This window comes from Littorina saxatilis, linkage group LG8 (assembly GCF_037325665.1).
Source record: "Littorina saxatilis isolate snail1 linkage group LG8, US_GU_Lsax_2.0, whole genome shotgun sequence".
In the NCBI taxonomy this organism is placed as follows: domain Eukaryota; kingdom Metazoa; phylum Mollusca; class Gastropoda; order Littorinimorpha; family Littorinidae; genus Littorina; species Littorina saxatilis.
Genome location: NC_090252.1, coordinates 9,373,126 through 9,396,890, shown reverse-complemented (window position 1 = coordinate 9,396,890; position 23,765 = coordinate 9,373,126). Strand labels below are relative to the sequence as shown.

Below are 23,765 nucleotides of genomic sequence, written 5' to 3'. Positions count from 1 at the left end.
TTGATTTACGGCCTAGAGTCATCAAAAACTGTATCATACACAATGTCAAAACAAGATTTGTAAATGGCGTGTATGTACGTGCGTGCGTGCGTGCGTGTGTGCGTGCGTGCGCACGTGCGAGCGTGGGTCTGTGTGTGTGTGTGTCTTGTGATCGGCAATATAAACAAAAGACAGCTGAGAAGATGTACAAAAACCTGAAAGCAACTCAGAATCATGGATACCCACAGTAACTTCAGTAATTCCTTTATTCATTGAAAACCACGGACAATTTCTACTCTCGTGTCAACATGTTGATGCAGTAAAACAAAAGTGTTACCTTTCTTACGATTAAGACAAAATGTGCATGTTGAGGAGCGGTATGCTTACATTCGCAGGACTCCCCTAACTGCGCGCCCCTGCGTCCTGTACGCACTAGAAGCCGAAATCACGTACTAGAAATTCATTGAGGGGGTCCCAGGACGCCCTAAACTTGAAAACAGCGGGTCCCGGGACGCACTAAATATCAGTTATAGTGCGTACCCTAGGCACTGTCGTCAACTAAGTCTAGTGCAAGCAACAATGCCAATTCCAGTTTTATTTCATTTTTCTTTGTCCAACGCCGGTGTAACACGAGAAAATTACTCCCGCGAGATTTTTACTCCGGAGTAAAAATTTCGTACAAAAATGTTACTCTCTTTACGAAAAAAGTACTCCCCAATTAAACGAGAAAAATTACTCCTCACGACAGGTGAGTTCCGAGTAAACATTTCGTACAAAAATGTTACTCCCCTCACGAATAAATAACGAATAAATTACTTCACCCTAACACGAGCATTTTAACTTCCCATGCCATGAGGTGTACGAAATTTTTACTCCCTTGTCCCCTGTTAGTCTTGGTGGTGAAAGGGGTGGAGGGAGGGTAGCGCGACATTTGTTTGCGCGAGATCACTTTATTGGCATTATCCCTTCGCCCGCATCCCATTTTTTGCGTACGAGATTTTTACTGGAAGTAAAAAAATGGGGAGTAAAAATTTCGGGTAGGGAGTAATTTTTGTGTGCCTTGGGGAGTTCTTTTCTCGTACGAAAGGTGTACTCGGAGTAAGAATTTCGTACAAATTTTTTACTCCGGAGTAAATTTTTCGTGGAGTAAACATTTCGTGTTACACCAGGTTTGTCCCGTCTTACATGCCCTAAATGGCTTTGCCGTTAGGGGTGGGGGGGGGGGGGACTTAAATTTGTTTAGGCCCCTGGATTTTTGGGACCCTCTACAACTCCGCCGACGGGGTCCATGGACCCTCTAAAAGGTCAAAGTGGGGGTCCCAGGACCCGCTAGGAGGGGTGACCGTGGGGAGTCCTGATTCGTAACTAATCGACTTATGGGTCGAGCTTTTCAGGATTCAACAATGATTAATGCATTGGCAGCTGCCTGGCACACGCACCAACTCGCCACAGAATTTGCCTTTAATCTTCACGACAGCTGTTACCACGTAGTTGGTCTGCCTGCACGTGCAAGGAATTTTGCAACAGGGCCATTGGCTGTAGACAGAGAGAAGACACATTATTCCCCCCTCTGCTTCTTTCTCTCTGTAAACTTGTAGGGCTAGTTATTTTTTCGGTAACTTACCCAGCAACCAAAATCACTTACCCAACAAGCATGAATCCTCGATGGCTCACCGGTCGATGAGCTAGACATTGTGGGAACTACTTTATAAAAAAATTCCGAACACTTTAATGCACGAAATATACATCTCTTGAGCAAACAATACAAACATACTGCATTGAAACTAGCAACTACGGGCGGCTTGAACACATGAATCTCCATATAAAATCCATGAGTTCGGTTGTTGTCTAATTTTAAATCTAACGATCAGTGCAGAGATACTCTCTTCAGATCTCTTATGAGTGCAAGCAAACTCCCAAAGCAAGTAACTCTCATACTTTGTCAAGCGACAAGAGTAGTTCCCCTTTCAAATTTCTGAACTGGGTTGCTTTGACAAAAGGCTGCAATCTGACGGTTAGTTTTCGACGATCTTTCATTTTTTTAAACAGATCACACGCAACCAAATGCAGGCATCGCATCGCATCAATTTAAAGAACATCAAGCGGTTCCATACACTGTTTTGTCCTAGAAACCGAACTTCATACAGTATTTAACGTTGGCACATGGGTGCAAAAATTCGTCTGCTGCTAAATTAGACGAAACCAAATTACCTTAGCGATATCAAGACATGAACTGAACACACACTATCTGCCTTTACCACCACATCAAAATACCAACATAACTGTGTACTTGATTTTAGTCCAAAACAGGGAAACTGACATGAAGTGTTAACAGAATTGAATGATTTGCACGGAACTACACAACCGCGCATTAATTCACCGCCTGCGCAGGTAGACTGATTGAGTGAATAGGGTTCGGTCAAACTTTAGCACAAAAACACCCTTTTTCTTTTAAAAACAGAAGAAAGGAGGAATAAAGAGGTTACATTTGATGATTTGTCTAGATCCGCTAACTTCGACAATTATTTTTAATAATCACTGAGAATCGGCATGTAACCTCTACTAACACGCATTCAAGTGTATGAATAATAACTATTGTGCAAGTGGCACAGCATGAAAGACATAGAGAATACTACATGGCTTGCTGTGTCGTACCAGATTTACACGAGTTGATTTTTTAAATATTGAACTGCGAGCGAAAGCGAGCTGTTCACTATTTGAAAAAGCAACGAGTGTAAATCTGGTACGACACAGCAAGCCATGTAGTATTCTGTTTATCCTACATACTGTACTTACGTGTATTTTACTGAAAATGTCCTGCAGTCGAGGCGGCTAAATTGAAGACGCTTGTTTTGGAACATCGATCTCTTCTAAAGCCTCATGCAATCTATTACGTCAAAGCAAAGAAACGTCATTCTGAAAGTGTGGCGTGACGTGTTAGTTCTAAAAATTCATCGAGCGCAATTTGTGTTTCTATAATGACGTTTGTCTCGGTGACTTTGGCATCATAAGCAGTGGAAAAACAGGTCCCTGCCAGACTTGCTTGACATGACCTCATTTACATGATATACACACGTGTGATTTGAACGATTATTATCTCACGGGTGTCTCTTTCACGTATGTAGGATAAAAGATTATAGCACATCGGAGTTAGTGCTTTAACTAGAGACACCACTTAGTAAAAGAAAGGATATAGATAAGATACGGATACGATTCAGGGCTCCCCAAAGAGCGCGTCCCTGCGTCCTATACGCACTAGAAGCCAAAATCACGTACTAGTAATTGACGGGGTCCCGGGACGCACTTAACGTAGAATGAGCGGGTCCCGGGACACACTTAACGTAGAACGAGCGGGTCCCGGGACAACCTTAACGTAGAACGAGCGGGTCCCGGGACACACTACACTTCCGCTATCGTGCGTAGGTTCTCTTTTCAGATTGTAATCGTCAATCAAGTATAGTGCAAGCAAAACTGTCAATTTCACGCCGAACGATGTGGAAAAGTGTGAGTGTGTTTCATTTCACAAGGTATAGTTGAAGTGTCCTCTTCGATATTCTGATGAAAAAAAGACACTTGATATCACAATATTCGCGATACCAATGCGTCATGTGAACAAAGTGGGTCTGGGGACCATGAACTATTGGGACCCTATAAAACTCCGCGTAGGACCCTCTAAACATTAAAAGTGGGGGTCCCAGGACCCTTTAAGACGGGCGTCCGTGGGGAGCCCAGCGATTTCATATACATTCCTGTGAGGTTACCCTCATGGAAAGCCGGGCTGCTTTCTCGCTGGGGAAAGCGAGCTGCCATACAGTATACGGCACTACCCATTTTTTGTGTTTTTTCCTGCATGCTTGTATTCATGTTTACAAGCCCTGAACCTTTCGCTGTGGACTTGGGTTCTTTATCGTGCGCATGCCGCGTCACACGGGGGTGTTCGGACACCGAGGAGAGTCTGCACAAAGTTGACTCTGGGAAATAAATCCCTCGCTGAACGTGGGGATCGAACCCACGCCGGAAGCAACAACTGGTCTTGAAGCCAGCGCCGCTACCGACTGAGATATTTCCCCGCCGCAGAACCAGAATTGGCAGTAACCTGACACCTGGACACTAGAGAGGACAAGCAACTCAGTCATATCTAATAAACAAAGGTAGGTAAGCGCTTTCAATACATAGGACGATCAAGAGAGTAACTGAGAGTTACGCGGAACCAACCTCCTGGCACATGAGAGAATAACAACCACTGAAATGATCAAGCGACTTTCATCCTCATGTCAGTCATATCCGCCAACAACAAAAAGATGACAGTTGCATGTTCATTTAAATGCTTCTTAATATCTCAAGTGAAAAGAAAACTCGTTCCTTTTAAACTCATAAATGTGTGTCTGTATTTAGAGTGTTTACTCCCCTTTGTTATCAAACTTCAGATTAGAGAGAATTTTCAAGGGTCCAGGTACCCTAGTCAGGTTTAACGGTTTCAAGTTGCTTAGGATTATGCCTAGTCGTCAGTGCATTTCAGAAGAGTGGAGAGCGGCAACTTATGTAAATGTGGTACGACACAGCAAGCCATGTAGTATCCTCTATTTCACATCCTTTACATCAGTTGTTATTTTAAGAGTGTTAACAGGGCATACTCATTTTGAATAGATCTGCTGCGACTGCAAGTTTGACAAATGGCAAGATATGCTTGTTTTTAAAAGGTATGTTTCTACCTTGGATGATTCTCTAATCTCGTGTAAAATGTTGATAGATTTGGGGCGAATTACACAATCGCTCACATAATATACTCACCAGCATTCCTGGATGGAAAAATACTGCTTGTAGTTCACGAATTGAGCCACTTCAACAGTTCCACTCAGTCCAGGCACTGCCAAGGGCAAGGATTCATAAGGTATGAATACTGTGTGCCTGTAAAATAAACGCAAAAAGAAAAAAATTCTATAACATAACAAGCAGTAACGATTAAAAACGGCCTAAAGCCAAAACCAAAACGCAGTCAGGATCTTACACCTAACAAGACGCGTGAAGCGATATCAAAACTTTGAATCAATCTGTCAGCCCGAGTAAAACTAAAAAACAAGTCGCGTAAGGCGAAAATACAATATTTAGTCAAGTAGCTGTCGAACTCACAGAATGAAACTGAACGCACTGCCATTTTTCAGCAAGACCGTATACTCGTAGCATCGTCAGTCCACCGCTCATGGCAAAGGCAGTGAAATTGACAAGAAGAGCGGGGTAGTAGTTGCGCTAAGAAGGATAGCACGCTTTTCTGTACCTCTCTTTGTTTTAACTTTCTGAGCGTGTTTTTAATCCAAACATATCATATCTATATGTTTTTGGAATCAGGAACCGACAAGGAATAAGATGAAAGTGTTTTTAAATTGATTTCGACAATTTAATTTTGATAATAATTTTTATATATTTAATTTTCAGAGCTTGTTTTTAATCCGAATATAACATATTTATATGTTTTTGGAATCAGCAAATGATGGAGAATAAGATGAACGTAAATTTGGATCGTTTTATAAATGTTTATTTTTTTTTACAATTTTCAGATTTTTAATGACCAAAGTCATTAATTAATTTTTAAGCCACCAAGCTGAAATGCAATACCGAAGTCCGGGCTTCGTCGAAGATTACTTGACCAACATTTCAACCAATTTGGTTGAAAAATGAGGGCGTGACAGTGCCGCCTCAACTTTCACGAAAAGCCGGATATGACGTCATCAAAGACATTTATCAAAAAAGTGAAAAAAACGTTCGGGGATTTCATACCCAGGAACTCTCATGTCAAATTTCATAAAGATCGGTCCAGTAGTTTAGTCTGAATCGCTCTACACACACACACACACAGACACAGACACACACACACACACACACGCACATACACCACGACCCTCGTTTCGATTCCCCCTCGATGTTAAAATATTTAGTCAAAACTTGACTAAATATAAAAAATAAACAAGAAATTCCTCCGAGGTAGGAAAAACACCCCCGTTGGTCAAAGGGAAATCTTTTCTCTTCTTCTTGGCGTTCGCAGAGGTTACACAATCAGTCCAGCACTGGTGATAAATGTTGTCGTTTTCTCCAACTCCTGTCGACTGCCGTATAGTTTGGTCTGCAAGGGAGTTGGTGACGGCCACACTTCTTTTCGTTCCTCATCTAGTAAGGGACATCGCTGTAAGATGTGTTCCGCTGTTTGGTCCTCTTGACCGCAGGCACAGGTTGGTGATGGCGCCAGCTTGAACTTCCACCAACTGAGAAGGTTATTTCCCTTTGACCATTAATATGTCCCTAAGTCCTTGTAGAATCTTAATCCACCAATAACTCCCTAACCGTGTGTTTGACTGGTCCCAATTTTTGTCAGGACCGTCTCAGGAATGTATAGAACCTGTTCACCAAGTTTGGTGACGATCGGTCCGTTCATTCTTGAGATCTATATGCGAACACAAACACACACACAAACAAACAAACAAACACATCGAGCGAATCCTATACACACCCCTATACCGGGGGTGTAAAAATTATAAAGCAAAACCCGAGACAACATGTACTACGAGCGTATGGCCTTCGCTAGCCTATAACCGGAGACAGACGGATCCAGCTCGTCTTCGCGAAGAATGCGATCGTAGGTTGACCTATTTTCTGTAATTCTGAGTACATTTTTTTAGAGTATGGCATGTCTTTTTATTTTTGAATTCAGGAAATGATACAGAATGAGATGAAATCATTTTTGGATTGATTACTACAATTTAAATTTTAATCATCTGATCAACATATTTTTCTTTAATTTTGAGTAACATGGCATATATATTTTGTGGATACAGAAAATAATACAGAAGAAGATTAAATTATTCTGGTTTTATTTTAATTAGAATGTTTAGATATTTAACGACCAAACTAATTATTTAATATTTAAGCTTCCAAAATGAAATGCAGTCCCATAGTCCGAGTTTCGTCGAAGATTGCTTGATCGACCTAGTTCAAGTAATTGTATTGAAAAATGAAGTGTGTGACAGTGCCGCCTCAACTTGATACTGACAGCCGGATTAGACGTAAGGCCAAAAAAATAGGTGTGGTTAAGGTAACATAGGCCCAAAAAATAGGGTAGGAAGGTAGGCAATCACTTTTTTGTTTTTACTTTTTTTTCTAATGTGTACAAATTAAACCTACTTGACAGAGAAATAAGTGCGACTCGAGCGCATTCGCTTTCATTGCGTTTTGTGCACTGTGGCTTTTTTGTTTTTTTTGACAAATGTAATAAGAAGTTATAGGGTCGACCCCTAAAAATAGGGTAGGTCGGGTTACCGTAACCACACCTATTTTTTTGTTAGGCCTAATCAAAGACGTTTATAGGGGAAAAAAGGGGATAAAAACAGTCTGGGGATGACATCTGGCAGAATTGGTAATAAAAGTTTCATGAAGATCGGTCCAGGAGTTATCTTGGAATCGCTCTAAACGCACACACATACACATACATGACAACCCTGAGCTCAATTCCGAGTCTATGTTTTGACTAAATGTAAAATGGTCAAGCACAATATACATAAGAACAGACAGACGAGCACACGAAACTCACGCATGACCACCCCCCCCCCCCCCCCGCCGCCCGCCACACAAACATATTACCACACACACATTACCACACACACACACATACACACACACATTTATACAAACGCGTACGCTCACTTACTCACGCACGCACACCACAAAGACGACTTTACACACACACACACTCACACACACACACACACACACACACACACACTCACACACACACCACTCACACACACACACACACACACACACACACACACACACACACACACACACACACACACACCCCAGATATGCAACAACACCCAACCCCAAATCAACTCACGAACTACAACAGCCATTGTGAATGTAGTGCTTGTGATGTATTACATCCGGCTTGCAATACGGCATCTGACGGATGTTGAACAGTCCGTAGAACGGCGAAGTTGTTGGACAGCGGTCATCGGCGATGGTGTTCCGCTCACAGTCCTTTTTGTCAAAACCTTGCTTTGAAAAGGTGGGGGTTTTCCTGGCAGGGGGGTTGGCTTGGGCATTATACCATTCCCATTCGAACACTTCCTCTTCTATATCGTCTCTGAAGAAGCCCGGGAACTGGTTGATAACGTCCTCTTGTTCCAAGCTGGTCGTGGGGAGCGGGGAGACACTGGACACAATGTCGTTTATCGTTACAGGGACAGTCAGAAACAGAAGGTGTGAAATAGAGAGCAGAAAAGACAAACATTGAGGCGAGAAAAAAAGGGGAATACGTAGAGGTTACATGCCGAGTCTCAGTGATTATCAAAAATAATGGTCGAAGTTAGCGGATCATGAAAAATGCGAGCTTCAGCGAAGGTGATTTACTTTGAAACCCTTGTAATTTACTGAATGTAGACAAACAAAATATATGTATTTCAAATTCTTTCTGTGCAGGCCAAGGATATACAATGTATATGGAACAAAGTATTTATTAATGATATCAATTTGTGTGGTTAAAGCGTTTCAGTTAAGTAAAAAAAAATATCACCTGCATAACATGGTTTCCACTGGTACACAGCTCTGGAGAATAACCCAGAAGTGATTAGCATTCTAGGGGGTGGCAATTTTCTTCGGGGGGGGGGGGGAGGGGGTCAGTGAAGAATAATAGGAAAATAAACAGACAAACGGACAGACAGACATAGACTTACCTATATTGCCGAAATGGATTAAATCGAATGAAGATTAAAGAGCACAGCCCTACACTGCCGGCGAACACAGCCTGAAATGAGAGGGAAATTGCAAAATCTAACGACACAGAATTGTCAGTTACAACAGATGACTGTGCCCGTACCGGCTTAATCATCAATTCCAAGATCTTTGACCTCATCAATACGATTATCAACAGACACACAAATAATTGACGTCTGCCAATTACAATTACCCCTGTTAATGTTTTATTGTCCATGTGGTGAAACGCCAACTAATTTAAACATGCACAAAATATCGACTACAACCATAATAAGGAAATCAACACTGATGCCTTTTGACGGGCGCAGTGGCGTAGTGGATAAGACATGGGCCTCCTAATCGGAAGGTCGTGAGTTCAAGTCCCGGCCGCGGACGCCTGGTGGGTTAAGGGTGGATCTTTTTCTGATCTCCCAGGTCAACTAATGTGTCGACCTGCTAATGACTTACCCCCCTTCGTGTGTACACACAAGCACAAGACCAAGATTAGTGCGCACGAAAAAGATCCTGTAATCCATGTCAGAGTTCGGTGGGTTATAGAAACACGAAAATGCCCAGCATGCTTCCCCCGAAAGCGTCGTATGGCTGCCTAAATGGCGGGGTTAAAACGGTCATACACGTGAAATCCGTGAGAGCCCATGAGCGAACAAACAAACATGTTGCATTAAAATCATTTCAAATTCCAGACGCTTTCATTAACCCTAACAGCGCTGTTTAAACATCTATTTTTATTTATATCAAATTCTGTTTCTTTTTTCTGAAATACACCCCCCTAATAGAGCGTAGGACATTGTGCCAGAGCCTGCCACTTGTTTTCAGTCTATGATCACTATAACGAAGTAACATTGTAAGCAAAACTGCAAGACGTATTCAACTAATCGCGCGCTGTGATGAAGCTAAAAGTTTAGCACAACAGTATGAAAACTGGCTGGATAAAGATTGCGTCACAATGTCACGCTTGCTTCTTATAGTCAAAGTAACTGGATTCAGTGTTGGAATCGTGTTAGGAAACAAACGGTATGTGCGTTATCAACTGAGGTTACATACAAATCAGACGAGCGAATACTTACCAGGATAATCATACAACAGCTCGTAAACATCTTGCCTGAGAGAATCTGATAGTTCTGTGTTATGGGCGAGCATCAACTTCAGAGTGGCACGACAATTTCAGACAGTGTGCAGACAGTGTACAGACTTTCAACGCGAGTGTGTATCCTGTTTATGATCATGATTTACCAAGTCAAGTCTTAGCGGCGGCAAACGTTCCTTCCGTCTTCAAGGCTAATGTTCGTACTCAGCCTGGCATGTACAACTGAATGCAGGGCTAACACCTTTCCGGTTTTTGAATACTTTTAAAACCGGAAACTCCGATTTCTTACACACACACACACACACACACACACACACACACACACACACACACACACACACACACACACACACACACACACACAAACACACATACACACACACACACACACACACACAAACACAAAAGTGTATTATTTCATAATTTATTAACATACATTTTGGTACCAGGAGAGGCTGTTCTTTGCCTCTACAAGATAAAAAAATTCAAAAAATTAGAAAAAGCCTCATCTTCTTGGGGCAGTCAAAATCATAAAATAAGACAGAACATGAATGCATATACAATGGCACATCATTTCAGAAATAGACGACACGAATTTCTAAAAACAAATGTCATTGGAACACAATTATGTACGGAAAAGTATAAAAATGGTGCTTGCTAATGGCAGCATACTATACACTCTCTCTTTCACGCATCCTCACACACACTCGCACAAAATGGACTTCGACTTAGTCGTTAGAGAGGTGCTTTCGGAGCTGTCTTTTAAAAGAAGATAATGACAGACATGACTTGATATTTAAAGGTAGTGAATTCCAAAGGAATGCACCAGAAAAAGAAAAACTGCTTTTAAACAAATCAATGCGAGGCCTCGGCAAGACAAGGTTATTTCGAGTGTTTGAATAATATGACAGAGATGATTTGAAGAGTTGTATAAGATATGTTGGGGCGTCCTGATAGACGACTTTATACATAAATGAACATTTATTATACAAAAGCTGCTTCTTTAAGCTTAACATCCTATACTTTTCATATTTTCATTTGTAGAAAGAGATAGACTGAGCAGAGAGAGAGAGACAGAGAAAGAGACAGACACAGAGAGGGAGAGAGAGAGAGGGAGAGAGAAAGAGAGAGAGACAGAGAGAGAAAGAGAGGGAGAGAGAGAGAGAGAGAGAGAGAGAGAGAGAGAGAGAGAGAGAGAGAGAGAGAGAGAGAGATAATGACTTACCCGCACCGACAGAAAGGTAAAGATGAAAGAATGTCTTTTGATGAAACACAGTTGCATACCTGCTTAGGTATAAACTGCTACGTGCACTTGGGGAATGACCGAGTTTATACAGGGTGACATGGGGTCGGGACGTAGATACCTTCTGGGGTGTTCGTGTCCGCGACTCTAGGGTTTTACATCCAGATGTCAAGAGGGCAAGAAACCGATACATATATAGGTCATTGAACGCGTTATGAAAAACTCATTGGTGGCAAATCGTTCATAAGACATAAATAAATGTTATTCCAAATAATTTGAAATTTTTAGCATTAAAACGAGATCTTTGTTTATAAAGCCATATATATGATATACATTGTTGTATACTATTTTTCAAATATTGTTTTGGAGATCATGATTTTTGCATGAGCATTTGCTCGAGCATGACATAATTTTTGAGATCGCTAGTAACAACACACTTTCGGAATTTCCCGGTTTTTTTCATTCTTTTTGATCATCCCTGACTGGTTTAATAGGTTTAAAACCAAGTCGTACGTGTTCACCTTCAATTGAAAACGTCTTTGAAAACGAAATAAACAAGAAATTCCTCCGAGGTAGGAAAAACACCCCCGTCCTTACCATTTTCACTGCCACCAACTGAGAAGGTTATTTCCCTTTGACCATTAATATGTCCCTCTATAAGTCCTTGTAGAATCTTAATCCACCAATAACTCCCTAACCGTGTGTTTGACTGGTCCCAATTTTTGTAAGGACCGTCTCAGGAATGTATAGAACCTGTTCACCAAGTTTGGTGACGATCGGTCCGTTCATTCTTGAGATCTATATGCGAACACAAACAAACAAACAAACAAACAAACAAACAAACACATCGACCGAATCCTATACACACCCCTATACCGGGGGTGTAAAAATATATAATCTGACGCTTCTTGTAAACACCCATGCTTCGTGAATAAATTTAAAGGTCTCACTAGCTGTTAAGGGATTCTACATTGCTTACTGAGCATTTCTCAGACGTCAAACGTTAGGTTGAGACGCGCATCCCCATCATAAAACCCTTAATTGACGGATTTGTTCCCTGGCCGTTTTACTATGGCTAGGAACCTACTTTTTGGCACACGCCGTATGCACCACAATTCCAAGCTACTCACCAACTGTCAGCTCAATTGAACCCAGAGTACCAGAGATACAAGTCTAATAAAAAAAAGTTTGCAGCTTTTTGTATTCTGTTTAACTTTCTGAGCTTGTTTTAAATACAACATATTAGACAGACAGACAGAGCGATTCCTGTTCACCGGCATATAAAGGCAGCGTAATAACTATTCAGGACCTAAGCAAGCACACAAGTTACACGAGGCGGTGTGGCTTAATCGAGTTTCAAGGGAACCCAAGTGTCAACAATGCGGATTTTGGTATTAAGCGGCATCCATTGAGTAAAACGGAAATGAAATGTGCAAGCTCCGTGATCAAATCAGTGTTAGAATGATCTAGTACAAAGTCGAGACACATTGTTGCTGCGTGTCGGTAAATGTTCAAGGGGCAGTATTCTGTCAGCCTTTTTTTTAAATGGCGATTAGCAAATACTTCACGAATTTTATCACTGCTAGAGTAAAAGAGCTACTGCTGGCTTTGTTATGAAAGGATTTGCTTTTAATAGTGTCAAGGCAAGCGTTTCTTCTCGCTGACGGCCATTGCAGACTATGTGAATTTAATGTCACTATTGTCAAATTCTTACACACTGTTTGGATGGAGAGGAGGTGTGTGTGTGTGTGTGTGTGTGTGTGTATGTGTGTGTGTGTGTGTGTATGTGTGTGTGTGTGTGAGTGTGTGTGTGTATGTGTGTGTGTGTGTGAGTGAGTGTGTGTGTGTGTGTGAGTGTATGTAGAGGAGGTGTGTGTGTGTGTGTGTGTGTCAGTGTGAGTGTGTGTATGTGTGTGTGAGTGGGTGTGTGTGTGTGTGTGTGTGAGTGTGTGCGTGCGTGTGTGTATGTGTGTGCGTGTGAGTGTGTGTGTGTGTGTGTGTGCGCGCGTGCGTGCGTGCGTGCGTGCGTGTGTGTCAGTGTATGTGTGTGCGTGTAGTATGTGCGTATGCGTGTTTGCAGGTTTGTTTCTTTGTCTTATGTTTCTTTTCAAATCCGAAAAGAATTGAATGTGTTTTTAAACCTCCAACTGGTACAGTATACAAACGAAGTCTGCAAACCAGCAAATATATTTCCTTTTTTCGTGAGGGTGGATAGAGGGAAAGGTTTTCTATGAAATATAGTAGCCTCTTTCTGAAGACCTACTTAATAATAGTAATATGTTTTTACGAAAAAAATACTTCATCTGAAAAATGGTCTTGGTCCGCTTACCAAAAGCAATTCATAAAAAGTGTTTAAGCCTCTCAACAACAGAGAAGAACAAGTCGCGTAAGGCCAAATTACAACATTTAGTCAATCTGTCAAACTCACAGAATGAAACTGAACGCCCTGCATTTTTTCACCAAGACATAACAGCTGCCCCCATCCCCGCGGCAAGGAAATCGCTCACTTTTCACGTGCAACACGAAGTGAAATTGACAAGTCAGTATAGCGCAATAGCGAATTGCGGTAAGCAGGAAAGCGCGCTTTTTGTATTCTGTTTAACTTTCTGAGCTTGTTTTTAATACAACATATTATATCTATATGTTTTTGGAATCGAGAAATGATAAAGAACTTGGTCAAATCATTTTTGGATCGATTTCTTAAATTTTAATCGTAGTACTAATTTACCTATTTTCGTTGATTGTGATCACATTTTAAGAGTTCACATAACATATGTATATTTTTTTTATTCAGTATTTGATGAAAAATACGGTGCAATTAATTTTAAGTCTGTTTGCGAAAAATCGATTTTAATGACAACTTTAATGAGCAAACTAATTAACTATTTTTTAAGCTTTGTAGCTAGCTGAAATGTAATCCCATTGTCCGGACTGAGTAAAAAAATTGCTTGACCAAGATTTCAATTCATTTGGTTGAAAAATAAAGGCGTGACAGTGCTGCCTCAACAACCACTAAAAGCCGGATATGACGTCATCAAAGGCATCTATCGAAAAAAGAACAAACACGTCTGGGGATAATATCTAGAAGAATGTTTGTGTCAAGTTTCATGAAGATCGGTCCAGTAGTTTCCTCGGAATCGCTCTGCACATACACACGCACACACATGCATACATACATACACACATACACCACGACCCTCGTTTCGATTCCCCGTCTATGTTAAAACATTTAGTCATAACTTGACTAAATGTAAAACCCACGTACCAAGGTACCTCAAAAGATCTTAAGTGCAGTTAGCTTCAAAAGGCGCGTCATATCTTTGATTTACAGAGTTCCTAGCAAGTAGCAGGTTCCGGAAAAGGTTATTCCACTGCCGATCACATGCTTGAATTATAGGGTGACCCAAAAAAAAGAGTACCCAAACAAAACGTCATAAATTGAACAAAAATAAAGCAATCTTCATCAAATTTATTTACACACACAAGTAGCCTCTGCATGATTTGCACAGAAAATTTTAGCGTTCTAGCTTGTCTTTCAGGAAAGTTATGCTCATTCTACAGAACATGCTCGAAATGGCCTCCGCGCCGATTCAGGCAAACTTGAACTCGCCGCGCAAAGTTATCAATCACCCGCACACACTCCTGTTGCGAGATTCCGCGAATGGTTGTTGTGATGGCTCACTTGAGTTCTGTGATTGTCTGTGGGTTGTTCCTGTAGACGTTGTCTTTCAGGAACCCCCAAAGATAGAAATCTGGGGGATTTAAATCCGGGGGAGGCCATTTGGAGCATGTTCTGTAGAATGAGCATAACTTTCCTGAAAGACAAGCTAGAACGCTAACATTTTTTGTTAAAATCATGCAGAGGCTACCTGTGTGTGTGTAAATGAATTTTATGAAGATTGCTTTATGTTTGTTCAATTTATGACGTTTTGTTTGGGTACTCTTTTTTTTGGGTCACCCTGTATTAGCAGCATGCGGGGGGGGGGGGGGGCGTGCACGTGTGCGGGTGTTGTTTTTACATTCAGTCGATATGAGTTTGATCAGAAGTGCATATCCATTCACTTGTAGTTTGTTGTAATAAGATTTTGGGCGGGGTTGTAGCTCAGTCCGTAGCGCGCTGGATTTGTATCCAGTTGGCCGCTGTCAGCGTGAGTTCGTCCGCACGTTCGGCGAGAGATTTATTTCTCAGAGTCAACTTTGTGTGCAGACTCTCCTCGGTGTCCGAACACCCCCCGTGTGTACACGCGAGCACAAGACCAAGTGCGCACGATAAAGATCCTGTAATCCATGTCAGAGTTCGGTGGGTTATAGAAACACGAAAATACCCAGCATGCTTCCTCCGAAAACGGCGTATGGCTGCCTAAATGGCGGGGTAAAAAACGGTCATACACGTAAAATTCCACTCGTGCAAAAAACACGAGTGTACGTGGGAGTTTCAGCCCACGAACGCAGAAGAAGAAGAAGTAATAAGATTGTATTCAAAATAAGGATCATGAAACAATAAGAACCAAACGATCAGGGCACGAACTTAAGCAAAAGCTTATCTCACGTGGCCAAAACAAATACAAAATACAAACATGACGATGGACGTCACACCATTAATTTGCCAATAATAATGAAAACAAAACACGAAACAAAACAAATTGTAAAAGTAAAAGCAGTCAGAATAATCTAAAGGGGAAGTAATTCAAGTAAACAGAAAACAAGAGCAACAAACAAACGAACAAACAAAGACAGAGGTTGAAAGACTTTGACACACTCACGAGTCGAGGAAAAATAAACTTAAAAATACAGCATGAATTTATATAAACTTATACGCATTTATCTTTTTCTCTTTTCTTTGTTAAATAGGAAATAAGCAGTTTGACGAGTATGTGTAAATGCATACAATGTTGCTTATCGTTTATTTCATAAACAATAGAATACAACTTCACAGTGAGGGGATGTGTGATCACATGCATAAGCATGCACACACATACAGACCCACATATTCATCCGATCTGACGATAGGTTTCGCCCATTAATCAACTTATCAATCTTAACTCAGACGGGTTTTAACATTCTTTCAGGAAGATAGCACAATATATCCAAACCAATGCTCCTTATGTCCTGAAAATTAATTTGAAGTACGTGTTGCCTGTAGGCATAAAATCCTGAAAGTGTCAAAGCAATCCACTTGGTCATTTCTAAAATACAGAGCTTCCTGTAGGGGCACGCCTCAAATGTGATGCAAAAACCTTCCCTTTTTGACCATTAAGGCGATTGGCATCTGCAGCAGTCGGGATGGCGAAACACAAAAAGTACTCAAGATAGCCACATAAATAAGAAATTCTTGGTAAATAAGTGATTTGACTTTCTTCCCGTATGTAGTAATTGCTGAATTGTGTCAATTCTGAATATAAGTTTAATGTTGTTGTTGTTTTTATTGGTACCTTTTTTATGTCGTTATGTGGGTACCCTGATTTTAGCCGAGGTCACGTGACCCCTGTAAAATAAAAATCCTTGATCCGAAAAGTGCGCCAGATAGCCAAGTTAAAATTCCTTTAACTACATAGAAAGTATGGATGAAATGACACCGCGGTGTGACACCCCGTTCTGAACCCCACCTGGAAGTGTCCCCCGGGGAATGCTTCGGTAATCCAAACTGCCCCCCGGGGAATCATTTCCTGACACTAGTGTGCTCCCCGGGGGATAGTTTGAGACACCAAAGTGTCAGGGGCGGATCACATCATTTTTAAGGGGGGGCTTCCAAATATATTTTTGCATGCCCCCCTCCCCCCGGAAAATGTTGATAAAAACAAGGAAAATGGAGCAATCTGAGCCAAGAAATTTCCCCTAAAACACGTTCCAAAAAGTAAATTACAGAAGACAAATTGGATTTTGTTTTGACATGGAGAAATGACCAATCTGGTGCAACCTGAGCCAACAAATGATACCCAACTACTTTCCTAAACCGTCGCTTTGAAGACAAAGAGGGCATGACCCCCCCCCCCCCCCCCCCCATCCATCCCCGGAAAATGTTGATAAAAATCAGAGAAAATGGAGCAATCTGGTGCAATCTGCGCCATCAGCTTTTCTTTATTTAAAAAAAAAATTCTTCAATTTTTTTTTTTTTGGGGGGGGGGGGGAGTTTTAGTCACATAATTACGACTAACCGCCCACTCGGACTCAAGCACGTATGCAGTCGTCTCATCGAGGTTCCCGATAAGATATTGATAACAACCCCGCCTCACCCCTCCCTGTCTTCTGTTCCTTGCCCCATCCAAGCCACCACCCCCCCCCCCCTCCTTACTCCCTCCCCCTTAACACCTCCACCCTCCAAAAGCCCTCTCCTCCTACTTATTGCTGTATCCTTCCCGCTACTCCTCAGTGCTAGTCCTTAGCCCCTTCCCGCTACTCCTCAGTGCTAGTCCTTAGCCCCTTCCCGCTACTCCTCAGTGCTAGTCCTTAGCCCCTTCCCGCTACACCTCAGTGCTAGTCCTTAGCCCCTTCCCGCTACTCCTCAGTGCTAGTCCTTAGCCCCTTCCCGCTACACCTCAGTGCTAGTCCTTAGCCCCTTCCCGCTACACCTCAGTGCTAGTCCTTAGCCCCTTCCCGCTACACCTCAGTGCTAGTCCTTAGCCCCTTCCCGCTACTCCACAGTGCTAATCCTTAGCCCCTTCCCGCTACTCCACAGTGCTAGTCCTTAGCCCCTTCCCGCTACACCTCAGTGCTAGTCCTTAGCCCCTTCCCGCTACTCCTCAGTGCTAGTCCTTAGCCCCTTCCCGCTACACCTCAGTGCTAGTCCTTAGCCCCTTCCCGCTACACCTCAGTGCTAGTCCTTAGCCCCTTCCCGCTACACCTCAGTGCTAGTCCTTAGCCCCTTCCCGCTACTCCTCAGTGCTAGTCCTTAGCCCCTTCCCGCTACACCTCGGTGCTAGTCCTTAGCCCCTTCCCGCTACTCCTCAGTGCTAGTCCTTAGCCCCTTCCCGCTACACCTCAGTGCTAGTCCTTAGCCCCTTCCCGCTACACCTCAGTGCTAGTCCTTAGCCCCTTCCCGCTACACCTCAGTGCTAGTCCTTAGCCCCTTCCCGCTACACCTCAGTGCTAGTCCTTAGCCCCTTCCCGCTACACCTCAGTGCTAGTCCTTAGCCCCTTCCCGCTACACCTCAGTGCTAGTCCTTAGCCCCTTCCCGCTACTCCTCAGTGCTAGTCCTTAGCCCCTTCCCGCTACTTCTCAGTGCTAGTCCTTAGCCCCTTCCTACTCTACTCCCTTAACACCTCCTCTTCCTACCCCTTCCTCTTATTCCCCCGACATCTTACTTCCTCCCCTTACGCCCCCCCCCCCCCCACTCCCTCCCCCTCTTCCTACAATCCCTACACACACATACACAAGTAGGAGGGGGTATGGTCGGAAGTTTGAATATTGCGGGATTCAGAGTTGGGTGAAAGACAATTGCAGCACGTGGGGGACATCCCAGTTGTTCCCATTGGGAGCACTTTGGGGTCCCTAAAATGTCCCCCCGGGAACTAACCGGTGATATAAAATAGTCCGTGTGGGACGCTCCAGTAATCCAAACCGTTCCATAGGGGGACACTTCCATGTGGAGGTCAGAACGGGGCGTTACACCGGCGTGACTGTTTAGATGTGGTACGAAAATGTCGCAAGTGTGTGTGTCTGTGTGTGTGTGTGTATGTGTGTGTATTGTTGGTGTACGAAAATGACACAACTGTGTGTGTGTGTGTGTGTGTGTGTGTGTGTGTGCGTGCATGTGTGTGCGTGCGTGCGTGCGTGCGTGCGTGTGTGTGTTTGTGTGTGTGTTTGTGTGTGTGTGGATGTGTGGGTGTGTCTGCCTGTCTGTCTGCCTGTAAACCTTATCTTCACGTCCAAGGGTCATACACGCCGAATGGCATTTACTTGATGGACAGAGGGTGAACTGACGTGGGACACGGCCTGAATTTCAACTTCGTAGTTTCCATCACGATGTTTCTATACCTGCTCACAGGCTGACCAAGCTGTCCTTGACCACCTCATAGTTGTCGCTGTAGAACATGCATTGTGACTCTCCGCTGAGCGACTGCCGCTCCCCATCTTGGTGGTCGCCATGTTCTACAGCCGGGGATGTCGGTTGCCTTGGCAACGTCGCGTTCGGGTCGCGGTGAGCAGGACGACGGCTGATCGGGAAGTTGAGTGACAAAGGCCATGCGCCTGTGAACACATTTAAATTTGGTTCATTTTAATTATTTCCTTCTTTACATTTGATTAAGTTAATATTTCACTATGTGTGTCTGTAACAAGTATTTTTTTAACTTACGAACGGATTTTTGTTAGGGCATTTGCATTGTCATTTTCTCAATTTTTTAAAAGCGTTATTTGATGGGGTCGTTTTAGCATTGTCAAACAATGTTGAGAACGCACTTTAGCCGTGGCATTTTGGGAGCTATTCCTTCGAAATTGTTGCCTCGCAGACTTTTTGTAAGTAAGTAAGTAAGTAAGTTAGTTAGTAAGTAAGAAAGGATTATTGGCTCGAATTTCAGCTTGGTTCCTTATAGCGTCGTTTATCAACTGTTCAATCAATGTTTGCCGATTTCCTCACTTTTCAGACCGACACAAAATCTGAGAAAATTAAGTCTTAAAAAGGAGGGAGGCTTAAAGCGGGGGTGAATTTACAGAGGATAGGAATAAGACATCTAAAAACCCTAAGTCTTAAATTGCGGGGTCTTAAAAATGTGGGGGAGGGGGGGGGGCTGTACCACTTGCTGTCGGTATAATTATACTCACCGCTTCTCCTTTTCTGTAGGTAGCATACAGCAACAAGAGCCAGACACAGGATGACAACGAGAATGCCGGCTGATGCCGCTAACCCGACGAGAGACCTGTTTTCTTCAGGTGTAGGCATACCTGAAATGAAATATACAAGTACATAGTTCTTAATGGTCAAGCAGTTATCAGTTAATGTAAACTGAAGTTAAAAAATCATTGAAGAACATAAAAGCAGTGAATGTTTCATTTTTTCCCTGATTCAACGTTCTTTTTTTCATTCATAAAAAACAGTTCGTTGTTTGTTAATAATGATAATTACTCTATCAACGAACGACGATACCAAAAGAACAGCTTGTGAGTTTCAATGAAGCTCGATGTTCTCAAGTGTTATTTTGACAACTGTATATATATAAAGAAACCACCGCATCACCAGAAAACTGCGACAGTAAATCACCATTTCATTGGGGAGCCTGGTATGGTTTATGATACCATTCAGTCAACCCCTAAGGTGAGATTCATGCTCAAAGGGTAGGTTAAAAATCGCTTCCTTCCATTGAATTTTGTATGTTATACTCTTTATGAAGCCCTCAGAACTATTCTATGATTTGCGCCGTTTAATTCAAACAAAACCGGCACGGTTGGCCTAGTGGTAAGGCGTACGCCCCCGTGATCGGGAGGTCGTGGGTTCGAACCCCGGCCGGGTCACCTAAGACTTTAAAATTGGCAATCTAGTGGCTGCTCCGCCTGGCGTCTGGCATTATGGGGTTAGTGCTAGGACTGGTTGGTCCAGTGTCAGAATAATGTGACTGGGTGAGACACGAAGCCAGTGCTGCGACTTCTGTCTTGTGTGTGGCGCACGTTATATGTCAAAGCAGCACCGCCCTGATATGGCCCTTCGTGGTCTGCTGGGCGTTAAGCAAACAAATAAACAAACAAAAAATTGAAAAAAAGTATCCTTATCATTTAAGTAAATGTATTTCTTACATCAACACATACCTGCCCAGGCTTATAAGTAGGACCAGACCACCTTTCAGTTTGGACACATACCAGAATGACGACATGACTAGACAGATTCTTGAGTAACGAGGAAATATGTGTGTGTGTGTGTGTGTGTGTGAGTGTGTGTGTGTGTGTGTGTGGTGTGTGTGTGTGTGTGTGTGTGTGTGTGTGGTGTGTGGTGTGTGCGTGTGTGTGTGTGTGTGTGGTGTGTGTGTGTGTATGTGTGTGTGTGTGTGTGTGGTGTGCGTGCGTGTGGTGTGTGTGTGTGTGTGTGTGTGTTGTGTGTGTGTGTGTGTGTGTGTGTCTGTGTGCGTGCGTGCGTGTGTGTGTACGTGTGTGCGTGCGTGCGTGCGAACGTTCGTGCGTGCGTGCGTGCGTGCGTGCGTGTGTGTGTGCATGCGTGCGTGCGTGTGCGTGCGTGCGTGCGTGCGTGTGCGAGCATGCGTATGTGCTAGCGTTGTTTGTGTGTATGTCAGTGTGTCTCGGTCTGTCTGTCTGTCAGTTCGCTGCCTGTCTGTTATCAATACGATGATTGTGTGTGTTAAAAAATGACACTTACGGCCTGGGCGGATCTCAACGGTTTCATTAAACTGGTCCTCATTTTCAAGTTCGCCGACAAATAACCAAGTCTCTCCTTGCACGTTGTCAATAGTTTTTGTCATCAGCACATTCTGGCGGGAAAGCGAGTCGCACGTGCACCCTACTATTAGTGGACAATTGATAACGCCGTGATTAAACAATACGTGACAGGTTGGTATTATCAGATTCTGCTCAGGGTCCGTGAACACTTTGATGTCTGTTAAGTTGCTGCTTCCCCCCGCACAGGTATTGTTGACCCTGAAGGTCAAGGTCGCGAGGTAGCTGCCGTTGTCAAGGGATGTTGTCTTGCTGTTGGTCTGGAAAGATGCACCTTGAGAAAACAAATATGCGTAATGAATTAAAGAGAAACTCTGTCTCTCTCTCTCTGTCTGGTTGTCTGTCGCGCTCTGCCAGTCTGTCTGTCTGTCTGTCTGTCTGTCTGTCTGTCTGTCTGTCTCTCTCTGTCTGTCTCTCTCTCTCTTTTTTTTCTCTCTCTCTCTCTCTTTCTCTCTCTCTCTCTCTCCTTGGCTCTCTCTCTCTCTCTCTCTCTCTCTCTCTCTCTCTCTCTTTCTCCTCGTCTCTCTCTCTCTCTCTCGGCTCTCTCCTCGGCTCTCTCCCTCTCTCTCTCCTCGGCTCTCTCTCTCTCTCTCTCTCTCTCTCTCTCTCTCTCTCTCCTCGGCTCTCTCTCTTACTCTATATTGCTCTCTCTTTTTTCTCAACACCCCCTACATACACACTCACACATACATACACACACACACACACACAGAGTCCACACAGAACCTCCCCATCATTTGATACTCACACATTGACTTGTCCGCCAAGACTCCGGTGCTGATCGAGGCAACGACAAGAGCACACACGATTCTCAACAGAGACATATCCTTTCAGTCTATCGAGATCAATTGCTCTTCAGTCTTCATTCCCATCCGGACATCGCAGTCCAGTACATGTGCGGAGACAAAAGAGTTGTCTGTCACGAAAAGTCAACCATAAGCCGGAAATGATACCTTTAGCAGAATAATGGTGATTGCGCGTGTGAGCGAGAAATAGATGTCTTCAGCGTTGAATTTTACACACGAAGTTGTCTCAAATTCCAGACCGTCGTTGATTTTCATCTGGTCAGTGTACTTTAAAAGCTGGAAATCAGTTCTCAAAATTGAGGGGAAAAAAGTAAAAAAAATAACTGTGGTTCATTCAGGTTGCTCTTTCTTGCGCTTGGAGTCTCTAGACAAGTTAACAAAAAAGTGATTTGAAATGGCGATATCGGCCCCTAAATTAAAAAGCTGAACTGAGTGTCCCTGCCCTACACTACATCAATAGTATTAATGTCAGGCATCAACACCGTCTGTTGGTAAAAATGTTATCAGGCTTTCAGCGGAAGGAAATAAACGTGCTTTTACAAAACCAAGTAAGAGGCCCTATGTCGGTGACAGTAAGATGTCATGGTTCACTGCAACCTGTGTCTTTCAGTTTCACACTCACACAAAATCTCAATGAAGTAGTCACGAGGAGGGGGCTTGGTGGATGGGAAGGGGGCGGGGGCGGGGGGGGGGGGGGGGTGGGGTGTTAGAAGTTCTCGTGATCATTGTCAAAGAACCAAAATCAAGTTTCCCCTTTCCGGTCGTGAATTGTGAGTATGACTTAACAGCGCAGAAAATCAGTATAAGGCCTCATGATATGACTAACTTCCTCAAAACACACAGTTACACCTTTGTATCATTGTCAGTTGTAACATCCTCAGCTGAAGCGCAGCACAAGGATAATCATATGACATTGAGCACAATGCACTTCTGTCCGAAAGTTTTTGGAGGCAATGTAAATATGTAAACTTAGTCTTGACTGTCTCTGGTCTTGATAGGGCCTGCAGGGGGCGGGGATGTAGCTCAGTCGGTAGCGCGCTGGATTTGTATCCAGTTGGCCGCTGTCAGTGTGAGTTCGTCCCCACGTTCGGCGAGAGATTTATTTCTCAGAGTCAACTTTGTGTGCAGACTCTCCTCGGTGTCCGAACACCCCCGTGTGTCCACGCAAGCACAAGACCAAGTGCGCACGAAAAAGATCCTGTAATCCATGTCAGAGTTCGGTGGGTTATAGAAAACACGAAAATACCCAGCATGCTTCCTCCGAAAGCGGCGTATGGCTGCCTAAATGGCGGGGTAAAAACGGTCATACACGTAAAAGCCGTGGGAGTTTCAGCCCATGAACGATCAAACAAACAAACAATAGAATTCTGTACTCATCGATACAAGGACAGTACAATACACTGAATACGAATTTTCGCTTATGAAAGCTTTGTCATAAGTAAGCGAATATTCGTATTGTATTGTGCTGTCATTGTATCGGTGAGTACAGATTTTTTTTGATTTTTTTAT

General features: G+C 43.2%; 1 protein-coding gene across 1 annotated transcript; it reads right to left on the bottom strand.

Annotated features, from left to right (window-relative positions):
• Positions 1-226: 226 nt before the first annotated feature.
• On the bottom strand, positions 227-9,954 carry LOC138972730 (uncharacterized). Its single transcript, XM_070345384.1, has 5 exons — positions 9,810-9,954; positions 8,703-8,773; positions 7,865-8,182; positions 4,771-4,887; positions 227-1,515 (listed from the first exon to the last, which is right to left on the bottom strand). The coding sequence occupies exons 1-5, from the start codon at positions 9,837-9,839 to the stop codon at positions 1,377-1,379; spliced, it is 675 nt and encodes a 224-aa protein (XP_070201485.1). The 5' UTR covers positions 9,840-9,954; the 3' UTR covers positions 227-1,376.
• Between the last annotated feature and the right edge of the window lie 13,811 nt (positions 9,955-23,765).

What these genes read in the sequence shown, in the direction of transcription:
- LOC138972730 (XM_070345384.1), bottom strand. Translation starts at nt 9,839, where the DNA reads ATGTTTACGAGCTGTTGTATGATTATCCTG. An exon ending in GCTGTTGTATGATTATCCTG is followed by an intron (nt 8,774 to 9,809) that starts GTAAGTATTCGC and finishes CTCTCATTTCAG; the next exon opens with GCTGTGTTCGCCGGCAGTGT. An exon ending in AATCCATTTCGGCAATATAG is followed by an intron (nt 8,183 to 8,702) that starts GTAAGTCTATGT and finishes CATTGTGTCCAG; the next exon opens with TGTCTCCCCGCTCCCCACGA.